General features: G+C 43.8%; 1 protein-coding gene across 2 annotated transcripts; it reads right to left on the reverse strand.

Annotated features, from left to right (window-relative positions):
* Window positions 1–2554: 2554 nt before the first annotated feature.
* On the reverse strand, window positions 2555–19677 carry PKD2L1 (polycystin 2 like 1, transient receptor potential cation channel). Of its 2 annotated transcripts, none has more exons than XM_033065551.1 (15): window positions 18599–19677; window positions 14731–14844; window positions 13281–13408; window positions 11912–12168; window positions 10865–11089; window positions 10276–10504; window positions 9719–9889; window positions 8824–9005; window positions 7698–7818; window positions 7017–7115; window positions 6177–6298; window positions 5746–5863; window positions 5378–5514; window positions 4484–4613; window positions 2555–3518 (listed from the first exon to the last, which is right to left on the reverse strand). In XM_033065551.1, exons 1-15 carry the CDS (start codon window positions 18891–18893, stop codon window positions 3330–3332), a joined length of 2517 nt encoding a protein of 838 aa, XP_032921442.1. In that variant the 5' UTR covers window positions 18894–19677; the 3' UTR covers window positions 2555–3329. The 2 variants fall into 2 exon arrangements, with proteins under 2 accessions (XP_032921442.1, XP_032921441.1); XM_033065550.1 differs by having other exon boundaries at window positions 4466–4613; window positions 18599–19676.
* Between the last annotated feature and the right edge of the window lie 1099 nt (window positions 19678–20776).

Here is a 20776-nt window from a genome sequence, read left to right on the forward strand (position 1 = left end):
CATTTGGTGTATCAGTATTATTTCTCAACAAGTTTGAAAACACAATTCACAATTGCACAAAAGCAAATGCTGGGGACAAGTAATTTCTGTGCCTGCTCTAGGACACATCATATACACGGCAGCACGGACAAAGAACAGACAAGGCACGGTGGTACGGTGGCGTGAAGATGTACAAGAAATATGAGATTAATGCAGGCATAGGCACATGCCAGTAACAGAAGTTGTTTTACACTGAGAAGCACTAGCACTACTAAAATCACAGCACGGGGGAAGTGGCCTTTCTGCCAAGAAGCAGGGAAAGATCTGACCTGGGAGATCACTATAGCCTGCAGTTCTTGTGTCATCTCAGCCAGAGTTGATTTAGGGCTCCTCAACATGGCAGGCTGACTGCTGTCCCCCAAGTCCAAGGGAGAAGAAGCTGCCAGGCTGTTCTTGCCAGAGAGAAAGGGAGAGCCCTGGCAAGCTGGGCTAGAGTCTCCTGCATTCATCAGAGACAGGAAGAGTGAGAGGCAGACATCTCTCCCAGCTGCAGTGGCCCTGTGGAGATTCCCATGCTCTCCCTTTGCAGGGGAAAACTGGCTTCCCAGGTTTCAGGCATGAACAAACACTGCACGTTACCATTTTGTTCCTCCTGCAGCCCTCAAGAGCAGACTCAGTGCCTGGGAGCTGTTGCCTGATGCTGTTGGTCACTGTCCCATGGATCTGAGTTCAGCTGTGGCACCTCTGCACTTCACCTGCCTTCTCTGATAGATATGGGAGTCCCTGTGCAGAAGGGAGCAGGGGGGTGAATGTTGTTTTCTGCTGTACAGTGACAGGCAGGGCTCCTACATTCTGCTGCTGTGGCTGCAGCATCTCTGTCTCAGTGGGAGGTTATCTGTGGGGATGGTCTTGGGGCCTGGCACAGCTCAGAAGGGGAACAGAGAAGAAACACTGGGCAATGCAGAAGGGGAGGTTCTGAGTCACCTTCTCTGTTGAACAGAGCAGCTAAACAACACTTTCGTCTTGTGAGAAATCTGAGGCTTTGTAAAGTCAAGCTTTACAGATAGTAAGTTTTACCTTCATTTGCTTAGCAGAACCTGATTTCAGGATCCTATTACCCTCAGAGTAGTTATTTCTAGGTTAAGGAGATCAGCCTCAGCCAGCATCATGTCTTACACTGGCTACTAGCACAGGTTCAACCACCTAAAGCAGACAACTGCTGCTTGGATCTCTCCCAAAGTGCCAGACTTAGTTCCTAAAAGATCAGCATCCCAAGCATTTGATATCTGTGCAGTAATACGGACTCCGAATCTCATTCAGTAATTTGAGTCCATGGAAAATGCAGACACTCTTTTAGAGACCTCAAAAGAACAACAATTTTTTTTCTTACTTTGCAATTATTCCTTGGTACTCATAGTCCGCTCTTGAGCCAGGATCTAAAACAAGGTCTTACAAATTAATTTGTAAGAACTTTCCTCTGTGCCTTTCAACACACAGAAGACCTGATGAATTTGCTACAAAGGGCTGTGTGCACTATTTAAGCTCGTTATAGAGCACATAACTCCTCTGCTGAATTACAGTTTAGCATATGAATTTTCTGTTTCATTAAAATTTGGAGGGGGAAAAAAGCCTACTTCAGGAAGCTTTCCTGACAGGCTGTTTTCTTCTGAGTAAAATAATAGCTTCAATGCAGGGAGGAAGGAGGAGGAAGTAAGCAACACCATTGTTCTGTTTTCAGCCAGAAAAGCTGAAGGTAAGAGGTTTTGCTCAGTTCTGGGTTCAGTAGAACTGGGAGTCAATATCTCACAGATAAGTCTTGTTCCCAACAGCAGGACCAGCTGATGATGGGAAGTGAGTCATGAGACCCCCACAGTTCCTGCCTCCACAGCTCCTGTCTGAAATCTAAGCTCCCTGTGGGTTGGACAACAATCTCCTTCTCACAGCTCCTGCTGGGCCCTTGTAGTTGAATGACATTGCTTCAATTTACCAAGACTATCTTGTGGCTGTGGCAGCCCTGAAACCTGGGCCATCTGAGGACAGGCTCATCCTGAGGTCCTCCAGACATTGCCAAAAAGGCTTTCCCCAGAATGCAGTGACGCATCCATCTTAAAAAAGGTGGCAATAAAAGCTTCCCCTGCACAAGATCCCCACTAAACCTTTCACTGCACTGCACAGCACACTTGAGAGTGTAGCACTAATGAGAGCTGTTAGCAGTGGTCTGGTACAGCTGACATTGCTATTGGCTTTAAGCCTACGGACTCTATTTGAGGTTAACTATTGCAGAATATCAGTGATTAAGGTATTTGAAATATATTTACAATGGCCCTGTAATAGCAGCAATAGTCTGCACAAATTACAAGGAAAGAGAAGCCTCAGAAAACAGAAAAGTGCTTGGAAAAGAAGTATTTTGCATGTGTTAAAAATAACCTGACACTCATCTCACTTTCACAATATTCTTCAATGCAAATGGTGTCAGTACCCACAACTGCAAATTTGTTTCCTTAACAAAAACAAGAAGCATCAAACTTTTTAAATGGGGTGTTAATTTGCAAAGTGCAAGAACCTTGAGATGCAATTTAAGGAGTGTGAAAATAAATGACAAAGATTTATTAGTGTCAACAGCTATATTAGAAATCATATAACCATAAGTTTGTTCCTTAACACTCAGATCTAGGACTCCACCAACTGCTTCTCATTTTAGAATATTTCAAACCTTATCCCAATTACACTGGTGTCAAGTCTTATTGTAGTTATCCAGAGTTAAGCACTAGTAGTCTCTTTCCTCAACAGTTGAATCTAAGGTACAGAGAAGGTTACCAAGGTAATCTGGAAACAAAATACAACCGGATTTAACCTGGTAGAAACCACTACATTTCTTCCCATTTCACACTAGTGATTATATTCTGCTTTCTTTACATGACAACCATACCTTTCTCCTGCAGACCATCGCGTGTTGGGAACAAGTTGCCACTCTGGACACAAATGTTCAGAGTTCTGGGGTCCCTACTTTTTGGAGAAGGCTAGATAAATTATATTCTGCCAGCCTGTTCAGAGACAGAAATCTAATACATCACCTAAGTGCCAAATTTCACCTCTTTCTGAGATATGGGTGCAGAGGAGAAGGTGAAGGGGGACAGAAGTTCTAGCTCTGTGACATGATACATCATTACACGGGAGAACAGCATCCCTGATTTTTCACATTAAGAGTTCCTGGCAACAGTGATGTCTGTGTCCAGCTGTCTGGATTATCCTAACAGTGGGGGAACAACTGACAGTGACTTGGTACCATGGCAGCCAGACTGGGAGCACTGGGCTGTTGAGCACTGCTATAGAAGTGCACATCAGACTGGCTAGAGGTTCTTGGGCACCTGAGAACCCAGCAGACTTGACTTGGGTAAGATGTGATAGACCCCATTTTGGGAAGAGCTGCCACTCAGGTTGTTTCTCTGTATGTGTTCCATCCCCCAGCTTTCTGCTTCTTCTTTCCCCAGCTGGTCTAGGCTCTGGGGGTGCAGCTCTTCCTGACTGGCTTCTTCCTCCTGTGAACAAGAAGAAAGTGTGACCTGCAATGTCAGCAAGGTACCAAGAAGTCTAGCAACACTCCAGGAGAGACGCAAGGTGTGCATGATACTAAAATATCTTCCCACATTCTCTCAGAAATTAGAACAAGCCTGCTTGTCCATTAGAGATCCAATACACCTTTGTGAGCACATGCCACAGAAATTGTGGCAAAGCAAATCTGCAAACAAACACTTGCAGAAGATTTTGGGCATGTTCACATGAGAAGTAGCACCTCCCAAAACACTCTTTCAATAGGAAGGGATCACAAGACTACTCTGTGAAAGGGGGGTTTCTTTCTGACTCTGCTAGGTCACTTTGTGCTGTTTGGCTATTCTCATTATTGAAGCCACAAAACCATGAAGCAGTGACATGGCTCCCACAGCCTTGCTGACTTTGACTTTAAAGCTGAAGATTCAAAATACACTGATTGAGTCAATATGGGCACTCTTTGTCAAAAGTCACAATTCTGCAGTGATATAAGCACACAGCTGACCAATCTTCTGCCACATGTGTGATAAATAATCCACAGGCAAGATGTTAAGATCACAGTTCATAACAGCCATGAGCTGCTCTTGCTAGAAAGGACAGTTTGATCATTTTAATGTCTGAGGATGAACAGTCAGAAAGCAACTGAAGAAAGCAAATTTCATCCACTGCCACAGGGCTGGGGTTGGCCTCAAAGGAGCCAGAAGGTGTGTTTAAAGGTACTAGGGTTAACTGTGGGGACATGAAAACAAGAGGGTTTGTGTCATTTTGCTTAAACAGAAAAGGATTGATCATACAAAATGCTGACCCTGCCCAAGCCTTTTTGTCTTAAGTCAATGAGGATTGGAAAAGCAAAGATGGTTCCAGGCCCATTTCTCCCAGCAGAGCTGGTCATCTGATCTGAAAAGCTGGTTCAAATGCATGGTGGAGGGCTACCAACCTTGCTAGCATCACCCACCGGCTTCCCCAACAGATCCTTCCTCTTCAGCTCTTTTCTTTCTGGCACATGGAGCTTGTTCACCACTGCATCAATCTTGGCGCCAATGCTGTTTATGGACTGTTCCAGCTGCAGCACACGATGCAGGAGGCTGAGGGAGACATGAAGAGCATTTGTAAGCTTTTTCTTGTGATGAATAAAGGGATTTGCTGCAGATCTCTCCCAGAGAACTCAAATAGAAGTGAATGCTCCCATATCACTGATCCACACCTACTGGTGACATAACTCTCTGCTACACTGTGTTTTCATCTGTAATTAGTGGTTCTGCTTAGGATGAATCCCAGCCCAGACATAGCATAATTCCATTATTAAATATTGCACCTGCCTCTCCTTTGATATGGCCCTATGTGGTTTGCTCAGTGTTTCTCAGTAGCAGAACCAAGATACACTAATTCTCTGTGCTGTGTTTATCCTGCACTCCTCCTATGGAAGAAATAGAAAAATGTTATTCTTGGACCTGGAGGATAAAGGCCAACTAGGCTATAAATCAAGAATATTTGTTGCTATAAGACCTTCTGTAAAGGTATCAGCTTTCCTGGCCCAGTTATTTGGGCCACCTTCTGACCTGAAACATGACAGCGTATTGCCTGTGGCTAGGCGACAGCTGCAGAGGTTATTCAAGAGGCAGAAAGCAAAACTTCTCAACTCAGTCTTTTACAGGTACAAGCAAACTACATTACTAGAATAGTCCCAGTTATCTCCTGACCTGCTTATTTACACAGGTGCAAGATAAAAGGGACAAGATCTTACTGAACCTGCTCAGCACCACTGTAAAGAGTTACATCAGGTATGGAAGCAGCAGAAATTGGACCCCTCATTTGCAGGGTGTTTGAACTACTGACAGCACAAACATACACTTGGAACTCTTCTTTGGAGACCCAGGTGGCCTTATTGGTTTGGTTATTCCTTGCTTCCATGTAGGTCAGATTCTCATCCAGGTTGTTGTCACCATAGGATTTCCCCAAATTTTCAATCTCTGTATTCAGAGCAACCTGGAAAACAAAGAAACTCCTGCAAATATGCATCCTAACTCTGTGGTCAGCTTTACTGTTAATAACACAGAGCTTCACAGGCAGAAATAGACTCAGTTGTATCCACGTGGAGTTGGAACTGTATTTTAGTTACCTGCTTAATTTATATCATAAACTCAAAGATTCCTGAGGCCACTTTGGAGTGATGTCTACTGAACAGAAGATCTTTTTCCTTGCCCCTATTTTTTTTACCTTTTTTGCCTCCAGGTCATGCTTCATCTGCTGTTGCTCCTCTTCATCAAGGATGTGGTTGCCATCTCTGTCAAATGTGGAGAAAGCTGCTGTAATCTCATGGTCTGCATGGCCCAGTCTGCAAAAGAATAGAAAGAGAAAACTCAAAGCATAGAATTATACTATTAAACTCTGACAGAGCAGGAATTTTGACATCAGAGTGTTGTTTCCTCCTGCCAGTGACAAACCTAATCATCCCAAATGGGCAAGAGATAGTTATATAAACCTATTTAGAACAGGAAATTAAACATTTGAGGAAAGATTTTTTTTTTTTCAGTCTTAACTTGCCCAGATCTGAGCTAACTGCTCTCCTTGTCTTGAAAAGCAGAAAATTAAAATCACATGTTTTACTACAAGAAAGGACTAAGTGCGCATCCCTCGAGCTGACTCACTCCTTCAAGCTGTTCTTGAAGTCTTCAAAGTCTAGTTGTTTTGTACCATTCTGCAGGGTTTTCTGCACATCAGAAATCCTCTCCTTCTTCAGCTTCAGCCTCGTGAGTGTCCGGTTGTAGCTCTGTTACCAAAGATACAGACACAGAATCACGCACACAGAACAGTGAGAAGTAGAGCAGAGTGGGCAATGTGATACAGGTGAGCATATGCTAAATAATACCAGGAGTTTTCAAGCTTCCTGCAAGCAAATAAAGCACTGCTGTATGAACCTCATTTCTAAACTAGAATCATGCCTTTAGAGTGACACTAACACTCTAACCCTTTGCTTTTCTCATCCCAGATCTTCCTTTATCTGATTTCCCAACACATCAGCTGCTTAAGATAATGTCTCAAATACTATTCTTTGCAGAATATTGGTCCCACAGCAGAATTGTGAGTTTCCAGAAACTTTTCTGGAATTTACCCATGGGAAAGCCAGATTTAACCTGCTAGATTTGTGCCACTGTAACAGGCTCAGCTTAGCACAGCAGGACTTGCCATGTTGTTGATCAAAGTACATTTTATGAAGGACCGAAAGAGCTTTGTCTAGAGACATCTTGGGAAAAAAAGTCTCTCAGAAACACTGCATCAAGTACAGGATTCCCCCAACAGCTGCTTTCTCATCTTCTTATTGACAAAGGGTCTGGAAGCTTGGTTTGTCCCAGAAAGAAATTGTGACTCTTGTGCACACAAAGAAAGCATCTACTGTTTCTCACTAATAAATTCCATTTAGGTCAGGGACTTCCAAAAAATGCTTCATGATTTAGCTAGAAAGTAGCAGAGCTTTAATTATTCATCACCTGCTTCAAGATGTCAGAGAGCTGCAGCTCATCCTTCTGGCTTGAAAGCTCCTCCTTGACTTCTGAGTAGGTGTCATTGATGATGGCCAGAAACATATTCTAGGAAAAGGGGAAGAAGTGAGATGAATATGCCTGAGACATCTTGCCGGCTGCAGCAGCTGAAGCAGCAAGAAACAGGCACAGCAGTGCAAGACTTAGTTAAGCAGGGAGTTGTTTCCCTGTGGGGTATCTCTTGGGCAAATTAAAGAGGGAGAAGAAAAGGCCCATTTCAGCCACACCGTGTTTTCTTAAGTTTTTACGGTTAAAGCAGTGGCTGAAAGTACATTTGTTCCCACCTCAAACGCTACCTTTGTTATCTTCTCTTGCAAAATCTTATGTTAGGTATGGACTTCTGACACTGGGTGTTTAACCTGGTTATGATGAACATCCCTCTGCATCCATTGCCTAGGAAGTCAGTCAGTTTCAGTCTTCACCTTCACAGATGCTGGCCTTTAACCACCCTTATAATCCAACCCCCAACTGTAGTAACAAACTCTTTGCCTACTGTGGTCTATTTGCACTGCCAAGTTATTGTAACCAGAACTCCTTTTCTAAGCATTTACACCTAACCCAGGGATTGTCAGGAGGGGTCTCTCAAACACTGCTTTCAACACAGGGACAAAGGAGGACTTCGTTGCTTACCAGAAGCACAAAGAAAACAAAGAACACATAGGTGACAAAGTAAATAGGCCCAAGGACCCTGTTGGCATTGTCAATGGAATTGTAGTCAAAATCACCAAGAATGATCCGAAACTGGGTGAAACTAGGGGAAAGAAAGAGCATAGGGTCATACAAAGGCACAGAAGTGATGCAAACAGTTCTGAAGTGAACCTGAACCTGCCTGCAGCCCAGATGGGCACAGGCACAATGTGCCTGTGTGCCCAGAGCACGGTCTAAGTCACTCCAGAGTCGCAAGTTAAATGCATCCATAGTATTTCAGGGGTGAAGCAAGCTGATCTGGTTAGAGCAGTGGAAAATAAAACATGGTTTCCACACAAATTCGGTTTGTCCAAAGCATGTTTTCGTATAAGTAGGAGTCAAAACCAAAACTTCCCTGATTAAAGGCATTTGACTCAACAAAGCCATCTCTTGCAAGAGAGTTTGTGAGACTCTGGAGGGATGTTAGAACTGGACAGTGCTCTTCAACCTTTTGTAGTTCATAGCCCCTATAATGAAGAAAGTTTAAGTATATTGATCCTAAGCTTCCTTATCTCAGTTTTCTCTTGTAGAGCCCTCAAAGGCAGTACCTGGATGCCCAGAGGTCTGTGGAACACAAGCTGAAAACCATTGCTGTAGCAGATACCTCCGTTAACATATCATACATTGCTTGAGCAGGCCCATGGACTGCAGGATTGTCTGAGACAGGATTTTAACTCACTTCCCCAACGCTCCCTTCTGTGTGTGCTCACCACCCACTGGTCATCCTCCATCTCAGATATATTGATCAATATATGTGGGATTTCTATGGAAATAGACATCCTTAGCAATATCCACCATACCTCTTGTCCTTACTGATAAACACCAGACAAACAGAAATCTGCCCTCAGTTTTCTCATTGCATTCTTTTGCCCAGAAGGCTGTGAGCAATTATTATTAATAATAATATATTAATAATAACATTAATTATTATTAATAACCATTGTGGCTTTATTACTATGACATACAACAGGTGTCTGACACTGAGATTTGCAACTGGAGGGAAGAGTGGAAAGCAGTTAAAATGATTTTAATAAAATTATGGAAACATGGCACTAACTTACTCACTTACATGCATTTAACAAAGGTACTGAAGTTTTCCACTTGTGTCCCAAAGAGAAGGTAACCCAGCTGGGCATAGGCAAAGAAGACAATGAAGAACATAATGGCAAAGCCCAGGATGTCCTTGGCACAACGTGCCAGCGTGGAGGAGAGCTGGGTCATTGTTTTGTTAAAGCTAATGTACTTGAATATCTGCAGGATGGAAGAATGGGGACAAAGTTAGGCCAAACCATCAGCAAGGTCAGTCCCTCTCATGTATGCAACATGCTTACTAAAACAGGAGGTTCACTACAGGACCAAAGTACTGAGGAGAAAGTTGGCTAGGGAATGGTGGCTTAGTCTTCAGGACATTTATCCCAGGTGTGCCACCATCCTTCTCTGGGTTCATAAGCATATGACTTTGTTCCCTCTGTCAAAGGAAAATATAAACAGGGACTGCTAGAGGGACAAATCACTTAAGGCTGATGTGGACCCCCTTGGTGGCTTTCTGCCACACCAAAATACTTTAGTTGAAATGCAAAATCCATGTCAACAGATGAGTCATTTCCAGCTCTTGAGTGACCATCATGAAAAAAAAAAACCCCATGGTTTGCAAGATTATCCTCAAAAATACCAATATAGTACAGGATGGACAAAGTTACATGGTACTCAGCATTTTCTAAAAACACTTTTACACCACAGCATCTGAGCTCATATTCCTGTTATCTCAAAATAACTGACCTTAGAATGCAGGGTGGAAAGTTGCCCAGATTTACTGCAAAACAGAGCATATGACTGGGAGGAAAATTCTCTGTTCTGTAGCTGTTACACTCATTTACTCAGAGGCATGGAAGAGACAACCCTCAAACTATCTAGAAGGAGAGGCCTGACTGGAGACCTGGCACCTCCCAGACCCCCTACAGTACCTTGATCCAGGCAAAAAATAAGTTGACTGCATTCATATTGTTATACTGTGTCTGCCAGAATGCCAGGAATTCAAAGTCTGCGTAGGTGTTGGGGCGTTTCAGCAACTCTCCTAGCAGCCTGTTCACCTCAGTGGTGCGAAAGATGTGAAACCCAATAGCGACAATGGAGAGCTGCAAAGGAAGAGGAATAGTCTGCAGTGACCACTGTTCCTATGCCTTCCATGCAAATTAAAATGTCACAGAACTCACTGGAATCCCACTTCAGAGCTGCAGTCTAGTGGTGGGCTATAGAAATATGGTCTTGATGTGCTGGATGATGCCCTGACTTCACAGTCTCTTGAGCATCTCCAAGAAATAATTTTCTCCTAGCAATTTTTCCAGACACAAGAGCGTGTGTCCATTTACTCTGCTGTCCATTTTAGCATTAGAGAAAACATGTGAAAAAAACATGTGACAGTTCTGGTCTTGTCTAGATTTATTTCCACATTCCTTCATTTATTTTGGCTCTTATACATCCTTGCCATTTCTCCCCCAAAAAAGCGTGCAAGGATCCTCACCAGAATGACAACTACATCCAGAATGTTCCAGATGCTGGTGAAGTACTGAAGCTTGTGGATACGGAGCTCCAAAGCCTCTTCCACCATGTAGTAGAAGATAAAGACACAGAATACAATTTCACAGGCAACAATGAAGAAGTCCCAGGCACTGACATATCGTATAAGCTTCACTGTCCGGATTTGCCAGGATGGAATGGCACCACCAGTGGCTGGAAACTCAACCACTAACCTTGAAGGGAACAAGGAAACAATTTCAAACTAGGGAATGGATGCTCAGAGACAATTTTGAGAGGCATCAAACTTGAGCATGGGCTACCCACCAGAGCATGAGTGGAAGTGTTATGTATGTGTTTATGCAGCCATATCTCTGCTGTTTCACTGCCTATGATAGGAAAGGATGGAAGGTGATGAGAAGTGCAACTGGCTATTTCAGGAAGACCAAGACTTCTGAATCCATACGATTTCTACTGACATCACTCAGGCCCACCCCACTGGTGGACCATAATAAAATATTTGCATTTTAAGAAACAGATTGAGGCATTGAGGAAGATGCAAGAGGCTGAAGAATTTTTGTCAGGACTCAGCTTACCTCAGAACACAGAACAGATTGATATTTGCATTATACACAGAGAAATCAATAAAGACAACTCGTGTTCCCCGATCCAGCCACAGTTTCTCCTTCAAGACTTGCAGGGCTTCAGCACTCTCTTCTCTGGTCATCTTGAGGTCTATGTAGTATCCTCCCCCACTGTAACTGGTTAGTCTTCCCCAGTGGGATGAACCACCCAGCTCTTCCTCAGAATGGTACCTCCACCTGCAACAGACAAGGCACAAAGGCTTCACCTGCCCAGGCTTGAATATGGCCTTGTACACAGGAAAAATTGCATCTTCAAGGGGCAGAGCAGTTTTCAATTTAAGAATTGGCACCTAATTCCTACTCCTTATCTAACCCTATATAATACTGGTAACCACTGTGGTTAGTTTTCTGGTTTAGTACTTTCCAGCAGTGACACAACAGGATTTGCAACACTAGGGAGGGAAAATTCTGAGGTTTGTTGGCTTTATCAGTCTTGTTTTCATGGAGATTATTCTCAGGATCTGCTCTATTGCCTTCTACCACACCATACACAACCTGCTTAGAATGCTCTTGTATTTCCTAATGAATGATAGCTTCTCATACATGGATCAAGATTCATGCAGTAGAAGAGTTATTAAACTGCAGCTGCCCAACATTATTATAGAGAAACAGGTTGCCAAGATAGAAGGGATGCACTTCCTTTTCTCTGGCTCCTGAAATCCCAGAGAAAAGCAAATAGTAACTTACTAGCTGAATGCCAGCTTGCCATCTGATAGATCTGGCCCCAAAGGTCTGTCTTTATTCTCACTCTCTTAAAAATAGACAACAATTTCTTCTTATATTCCCACTGGATTTTTCATGGCTTTCCCAGCGTGAAAACTCACTCTATTGTGCTTCTCCACAAAGAGACACTAGACCTTATTGGTAGATAAAAAGGACTTTCTGCCTTTGACTGCAAAGGGAATTCCAGCCTTATGTGAGAAACTTACCCCCCAAATCCTGCAGCTTAGCAGTTCCTCATTGATCTAGAAGAGACTAATTTGGATTAGATGAACTTACGCCGTTCCATTGATGAGCCCAAAGGAGACCTTTTCCTCCTTGTCCTCGGAGTATACATCATAGCAGCCCGAGATTTCCTCCTTGAAGTCATCATGGACCACACAGGAGTTGTTCTTCACCTTCAGCTGTCTCATGCGTGGGACCCCCAGCAGCAGGTTCTCGTAATAGATGTATGACTGGGTGCTGTGTGCTGCCAGGGACTCGTTGTTGTACCACTTTGTCCAGTAAAGACTGTCCAGCAGGGGACCTTGTGCATACTGCAAAGGAGGCAGAGGAGAACTCCTTCATAGCTCACACATCGGAGGAATTTTCTTAGTCTGGGATTGAGGTAGTAAAACCTGACCCACTCCTCTACGGTCCCCAAGATGCAAAATACTAGCAATTTGTGTTGCATGTATTTTAAGGAGAAGAAAGACCAGGGTTGGTGGTAGAGGAGGAATGCTGGGCAGCAGGGTCAGTGTTGGTTTTTCACAGGCTGTGGCACCTTCTATGCCTGATGAAGAAACAAGAGCCCTACAAGTTCATTGTCTCTTCTACTTCAGTCAGCACAATTCTCAAGGAATTGCTGTGGCACAAGTTGTGAATGATGAAAAGCGTGTGTGCCAGTGTCCTGGAAACAGGGGTGGGGAAACAATAGTGCCATTGTTTGCTGGAGTGTTTTAATATGACAGAAAAGGGCAACTCTAATTGACAAATAATTTCTGGCTGTCAGAGATAAGTTGTTGTAATTAATCAATGGCCTTCACTGAGAATCTCATTATTCTTTCACTCATTCTTTGACAGAAATATGTTAGACCCTGGATGTTTTTTCCCTTTCTTATTCTCTTTGATAAAAGTCACTGCAAATTTTAATCCATTTTATTCCTAAAGAATCTATAGATTAGACAAGCCCAGGCATTAATTACAGGCTGGTTAATTTTGATGTTCTCAAAATGCCATGAAAACGGCTTTTACTGACACTAGCTTGAAGAAATTGAGCTCTAGGATTCAAAGTCACTTGTGTCACAAGGAAACCTGAAGTACATTTCTTAGCTTCTCTAGGCCACTACTTCCTATCTGTGCAATGAGCTAATGTTTATATCACCAAAATTATTTTGTTATGTCCTGTTTTACTGGGAAATGGACTCTTCTGGGCACACATAAAACTTAGCCTAGCTAGTATTCTGGACACAGTGCTCAGGGATAAATTATACTTTAAACCAAAGAATATTTTGCAAGCACATGTTATTGTAACTATTTCTAGTAGCTGGCAAGAACTTGTGGCAGCAAAATGTCTTGCTGAAATCACTAGACAGTACTTCAGCGGGAGCTGGATATCCCAGTCTAGCTGAGTTTCAGGATTCCCCTGGCAGGCCAGATGTGTACTCACCACCCAGAAGTCAGCCATGCTGCTGATGGACTGGAAGGAGACACGGCCATCTGTAGAGGTCTGCAGGAAGAGCTCAGACATCACTTTGGTGTAGTAATAGGCATTGGAACTTGTCATTCCATATGTCACTAAGAGAACAAGAGGAGGGTCCTTCCTTATACCTGAATATTGGAGCCTGATATGAATGCATTTATATCTTCACTTTCTAGGTACCTTATATTTTCACAGGCTGAACAAGGCACAGGAGACTAAATCTTAGGGCTTTTTCTTTCTTAGAGATTTACAAACTTATCTGCTCTGTGTTCCAGAGTTTAAATGGTCAGACTGACCAACTATGAGAGTTAATAGTGAGAGACAACCCATGGAGGATGCAACGGAACATTCTGGATAACAGTTTTTGCTCCCAGACAAAATTTCTGAGGGAAATTTTATTTCTCAGAACAAAGTCCACGACCTATATTTTGAATTTCTGATGTGAAGTCATGAAGGCACAAAGACCACCCTGTTTTCCCAAGTGAAAAGCTCCAGGTAAGTTTTCATCTACCAAGAAACTCCAAGAGGAGCAGACTCTAACTTCCACAAACATGTTGTTTCAACTCTCCAGTGCTCCTTCCTTCAGAAAAACATCCATCATGGTGATCACCAAGAGCATGTCCTACCCTTGAAAGGACACTAGGAAAATAAAGCACCTGACATTGAAGACACAACCCCTCCACACCTCCTGGACGAGTCAGTGTGTGACAGCAAGGACGTCTGTGTGCGTGTCTTGGTTCCTTGGGAAGAGTGACTGAAGCACTGTCTCCCTGGGCCAGCATGATAGTAACTTAGAGTGGTATTGTCTGTCCATCTCTCCTGCCATGGGGTCCATGAAATATAACCCTCTTCACTGTCCCATGCCACAGGTGCTCACTTGTGATAACAAATGAACCTTTGCAAAACCAAACAGCCATTGTCCTACTGACACAAAGTCTATATTAGCATTAGCATTCAGTACAGGGACACATTACATTCAAGAACAACAGAGTGAGCTGCCATCTGCTTTATCACCTCAGCCACCCATCCAGTCTCAGAGGGGAAAATCTCCCTGAACTGTGTCTTTGACACCAGGAAGTTTCTAGAGCTGCTCTCTGGTTGTTGAGCATCTGCTGTGAAACTGAGAAAAGGCCTTAGGCAGATTCTCCTGGGACTGAGGAGTCAATGGCTAGAACTGATAATAACAGTCAGAAAATACTGCTCAAGTCTAACCAACATCAGTTAGCATTGGTCAGTAATTTTGCTTCTCTGTGCAGCATCAATTCTGTAGGTTAGTGACAGCTTTTTGCTGCAGTGAGAGCAAATACAATCAATGTAACATTTACAGCAGAGCAAGGAAGACTAGTAAAAAAATCTCACATTATTCCCCTCATTATGCACACAGAAATGGTGCCTATGAGATACGACAGCTACTTACATAGACAGATGTCCACCAAGAACATAACATAGACCAGCAGCTCTCGCAGGGTAGTCTTCACATAAAGCTCCCTGTTTTCCGCTGTGTTCTCAGTCAGTGTCGTGCCCCACAGACCTGTTGGGGATAAAGAAGGGACTGAGTTTTCACAGTCATTCTCAAGGGCCATGTTAGGAGCTGTAGTCCTGTTCCAAAAAAACTGTTGGAAGTTGAAGTTTTGTCACTTTTCAAGGCCAAGCCACTTTTAATTTCAAAACTTGACCTATAAAAATGTTCTAAATACCCCTAAGAACAACCATTCCAGCATGAATAAAAAAATTGTGGCTAACCAATGCTGAAATATACTGGCTTTTTATTTTGCTAAATCCCTATTTAGTTTTATGTTTCTTCTGTTTTCTGTTCATTATACCCTGATTATTTTCCTGACTGTTTTTCAGCTTACTCTTTGCAGAAGTTCAGTCTTTGTTACAAATGCTCTTGAAACCATAATATTTCATCTTGGTCACCCATGTGCCAACAGCTGACCTCCTGAGAGGCCTTCCATTGCAGAATTTGTGTTAGCTTTACAACTATTTCTCCTTTTAGGCCCCAAATATTTGTCTCTTGCCTACCTAAATCTCGCAGTTTTGTTGTTCGTCATAAAACACAATCAAATCACCCAATCAGAATTTTCAGCATAGCATTTAGAGCCCAGTTATCTTCAGGATATCTAACAATGGAGCTTAGCTGAAAATCCAATACACCAATTGAACCAGCTAAAGATCCTATTTCTTCACACAACTCATTAAATGTCACCAGGGTTGTCAATAAGAGAGAAATGCTTCCTTTAGAAGGAGCATTGATATTTTGGGTTCGATGAACCACCTAATACCATTAGTGCATTTGTTTGTTCTTTTTTTAATGGCTTTCTTTTGTGATTTCTGGAATGCTCCTGAAGTTGAAAGGCATAAGAACTTTCAATTGAAAGCCTAGTGATAAAAGCCATGTCAATAATTGCCATAGTCTTGCTACTTCCTGCAGCTCCTAGAGAGCTCAGCCCTGATTCCTATCCCCAGTAGGATGCAACAACCATCTTCCTGCAAACCAGGATCAAAGCTGATCAAAGGCCCCACATTTGAAGTCATCTCTGGCAGATGACAAACTTCTTTTTTGTCTGGAGTAAGAAAAAGTGTTCTAGTGGTCTGTGTGCATTTATCCTGTCATTTTGATAGCTCTTTGGCATCTCAAGAGCTTAGAGAGTTTTTTGCACCTTTAACTACCATAGTGACTGTTGCAGCATCTGCTGTCACTTCTGGGCAGGCAAACCAGGCTGTTCTGGACAATCCAGACCAGCAACAGAAATGACAGCCTGGAGATGATCTGGATTGACTCCTGTTGAGGAGAAAGTATCATGTGATCTACAGGAATCTGCACAATGGAGAAAAACATGGGGAAACAATTTGCCCATCTGTTCAGGTTACTTTTAAATGACTACCTTCATCCGTAGATATGACTACATCACAATCTTTTAACAGGTTTGTTTGGGGTTTTTTCCATGAGCAGGGAACCCCTACTATCCCTATGTTTGGAGCAAATGCACAGCAAATACACTTCTTTACTTTGAGAACAGAAGTGTACTCGGGAACACCTAAATTCAAAGACACTCAAATATCCTTGAGAGCTTGGTTCTGAGACTTGCCCAAAATGATACCTGGAGGACCATGAAGCTGCTCCAGCCCTTTCAGATTGCAGGCAGTAGTTGTAATACTGTATCAGCTGAGGTTTATTTTCAGCTGTGTCTTTAGGAAACATGCCAGGGAAATCTATCACCTCATACATGAAGCATGTCCCCCACTCTGTGTCTCCTTTGGCACCACCTACCCCCTTGAGGATGCCGCTATTTTGGACATGACATTTGGAGTAGAAGGTCTCTCAAGGCTAGAAGATACCCAGTCTGCCTTATGAATGACCATCCAGCACTCACACAGCTGAACAAAGAAAAAATAACAGAATCTAGAAAATAGGCTATGAATGCAATTCATTTATAAGTCTCTCACCTTCCTGATAGTAACAAGTGACTGACAAGAATTACTGACAACACCTACATTATCTTTTGAGTGTGTTTTTAAACCAGGTTTGTGACCCAGGTGAGTGACTCACAGTCTCAGGTACAGCTGGAGATCCTGTTCCAAAGGCAATGGGAAGCTGGGTATCCCTCATCAACCACCCTGCACCCAGATACCCAGCAAAGTCTGTCTATGGGCTGGCCATGAAACAGCAGAGGTGGCAGGAGGCAGGCAGGAACCAGGGCACAGAGTTGCTTGGACACAGCTTAGAGAGGAATGGTCCTGAGCACTGGCACTAGGAGCAGCAGCTACTCACTACTAACCCAGAACAGTAACTGATGAGGACAAGAAAAAGCTTAATAATCCAACTATTACCACTAGCTATGGATGTGTAATCCCAGGAAATGGTTTTTAAACAAAATCCCAATCTCTCAAACTCTCATTGTCTAACTGACTTATATGTACTACTTCAATTTTTCATGTGAGACACCAAGGTGACTAAATGGAAAGGGGGAAAACCAGCAATGGAGAGGCAATTGAAAATGATGAGCACCTGGTAAAGATGCAAAGGAAGAAAGCAAATTCTTTGAGGAACATGTTCCCACTTCAGTGAGGCTCAAAGAGCCTTTGGATTCTCAGCTTTGGTATTTCCTACAGCCCTATTTACCACCCTTAGTGTCAGGACACACTGCTGCAACTGTCAGAAGAAGAATATGATGCAGTGTCCTGACAGTTATTATCATTTGCATACTCCAAATTCAATTCTAGCAACTCACAAATGGAAATTTGATGTCAAAGTATGGATATGTTTTTCCGTTTTAAGCCTCAAACAATGCCTAAAAGAAAACATTTCAGAATAAACCAGGTAAATGATACACTGCCTAAGAGTAATCTGTAATTAGCTACCAAACTCACTCAGCACTGTTCCTTGGCCAGGAGAAATCTCTAAAGCCTCTGCTCTGAATTCCATGTGAATTAATAGTGTTAGACTGTAGTGGCAATGACAAAAGTATTGATCACATAGAGGCTGTGCAATCCAGGACTAAGCTATACTGTCAGAGGGTACAGCTCTGAGAAAGGTTCTTGCCTTCCAAGAGAGGGCAAAAAAGGACACATTGGCAAGAGTTTATTTTTTCTTTGCTTTATCTTTCCTGTTTTTAAAATATTAGGATTTTTTGCCTTCTATAATAAACTGTTCCAATAATGCCCTTACCCAGGATTGTATCCTGACAGGAGACTTTTCTTGCACCTGGGGTTTTGTTTGCCGCTGAATAAGCCCACATAATACTTCATTCCCCTTTGTCTTTTAAACTGGAAAACAGCACCTCTTTCTTTCAGCTATCTTCAATTTGACACATGGCTGTAATCCCCTACATTTCAGTCCTGACAGTGCTAGATTTTCTCTGGTAGATATGTCTATCAGTTCTTACATGACTGTAGCACAGGGGCCAGTACCACTCCACATAGCAAATGCACACTAAGACAAATAGTCTCACCACCACAGTGATGGCTCCTGGGGATTCAGAGCACCTAAGCTCTGCCAGCAGATTCACTGCATGACTTTGAGCACACCACTAAGTCCCTTACCTTGCAGTAAAGGTAACAGCACACACCATGAAGCTATAGCAAGGCACACAGAACAAAGATGCTCCTTTCAGGTCAGCCAGAGATGATCTCTGGAGTAATGCTACTGCATGTTGAACAGGTCCCTGGGCTACACAGACACTGTGAGGTTTCTATCTTCTGCATCCCTTCTCTTCCTCCCCTCCTTCCCACACCATTGCTCTGAGGGCTAAGTCCCTTCTAATAAGATAGCAGAGATTTACCTCGGATGCCTCTGAAGATGTAGAAGCAGCACTTGAGGAAAGGACTTGTCTTCCCAGTCACAGCTGTGCTCCCTTCTTCCTGGAAGGGCAGTGGATTCCCAGCCTCTTCAAAATTCTCATAGGGATTCTCCAGCATAGACTTGGGGTTGTAGATGGTTTGAATTTTCAAGGAAGTAGAGGGAGAGCCATTGTAAACAGGATTGTCCCAAGCTTTCTTTCCCACTGTCTCCAGTTCATGCACCTCTGATACTTTAAAATGGCTCTCAGCTCTGTTGTTTAGGTGAGACAAATTCATGACTACTCACTGCCAGCAGAAGTACTTTCTAACTGGAATTGTACGACTGCCTGCCCAGGATGGAATTAAAAGTTAGCAGAGAGGTAATCAATGCCAAACAGCTTGTCTGCCTCAGCAGCCAGGAGAGGGCACACCAGCAGCTCCCCACAGACTAAAGCATCCTCTCTTTCTCTTATATCAGCTCAGCTGGTGACACTGGTCAGAGGGGTGGCACTACCCATTGTTAGGAACCACCGTCAGTCCTGTTATCTCAGTCGCCCTGGGAACACCGACAAGTCCAGGAGGAGCCTTCTCTGCTTCTCACCGGCAATAACAGACCGAGATGCTGTCCTGAGAAGAGGAGGCTGTGGGTGGGGAGTGGCCGGGCCCCTCGGGTGCTGCAGCCGGGTCAGTTCCAGAGGGGACCCTGTGACAGAGCCCTGGGAGAGGGGGCAGACAGCAGCCTTGGCTCAGGGCTGGGGGCTCCCACTTTCAGTGAAGGGCCAAAGAGCAGGAGCACCCTTCCTCTTCCTCGGCTGGTTGTAAAAGCAGGGGTGAAACCCGGAGTAAACGCAGCGGTCGTTTTGGAAACTAGGGGGTGGAATCTCCTGTTTTCACAGCATTTCCACAAGCCCTGCATGCCTGCCAGCCCTGAGGCAAGCCTGATTGAAAAGAAACCCTACCAACCAAACAAAAAACCCACCAAAAAACAAAACCAAAACCAAGCAACCCACAAAACACACCAAAGTAACAAACAGGCAAAACTGACCATACTGGCCACCAGCAAGTAGTTGTGCCAGGGTCCTAGAGCTTAACCCTGGGACACACACTTGGTGATGAGACTGCAAAAGAATGTGTAGCCTGAGCCTGGTCCTTCCTCAGGTCTGAATTCAGAAGAAGTGCCTCTCCTTGGGTGCTGAGGGTTGCTATTTTTCTGCATTACCCAAGGAAGCAACATGACTCTCACACCTGAAGGCCCAAGTCAGGACGTTTTCTTTGTATTCTAATGTTCATACAGGTGATGTTGCCAGTCTAGCGAGGATATGTAGAGAAGTCCCCTAAGATCATGGCACTAAGCAGCTGCTTGAACAGCGGTGAGACAAGGGCACTAAGAGGGCAGCCTTAGTGGCTGGAAAGTCACTGCAGGTCTGGGTTGGATCCTTTGACTGAATCTGGTATTATTAGGGCCTGTTGTGTTTTATTACTCCCTAGCAAGATGAAAGCAGTGGCATGGAGTCATCGTGTTCAACAGATGGGAAGCATTTGCAGAGCTCCCAAGCAGCAGCAGCAATGCTAAGGAATGAGGTCCCAGTGAAAGGCCACATGCCAGAGCCAGACATCCAGTTGCACTCCTGGGCCATACAGCAGATACCCCTGCCCATGCACAAGTAGCTTGGCTTACGTGCAGAGCTGCTGCTTTGGGGGAACACAGTGTTTTTTTCACAGTGCAGCTCTTGCTACCTGTGGCACAGCACCACCACACATCCCACCCCATCTTTCAGGACCCAGGTACGGTGCAGATCTGCTGTCTCAGTGTCTGGGGCACAGAGCAGGAGGTGAAAGGAGGGGAGTTGTCCTGTATTAAAAGACCAAGTCATCCACCTAGCCCAGAATACAGGTCATGGCTGTGTCACCTGATTTTGAAGAGCCTAACACAAGGCAGAACCAAGAGCACTCTATAATTAAGGAAAAACATGCAATGCTTTACAGGCAGCATGAGGTGACTCGATTTATGTGGGTCTAGAAAGCTCCTTTGCAGCCTGTAAACTTGAATGATGGGAGATGTGTCAGCTGGGGGAGAATACAATCCAGACTTCAAAACCTCATAGATCACTCTGCTCTGCCCTCTGTGGTGTTTGATGTAAGCCCATGTGGAGCAGCAGAATTTCCTGGCTAAGGAAAAG

The sequence above is a fragment of the Catharus ustulatus genome, chromosome 8, assembly GCF_009819885.2.
Source record: "Catharus ustulatus isolate bCatUst1 chromosome 8, bCatUst1.pri.v2, whole genome shotgun sequence".
NCBI lineage: Eukaryota > Metazoa > Chordata > Aves > Passeriformes > Turdidae > Catharus > Catharus ustulatus.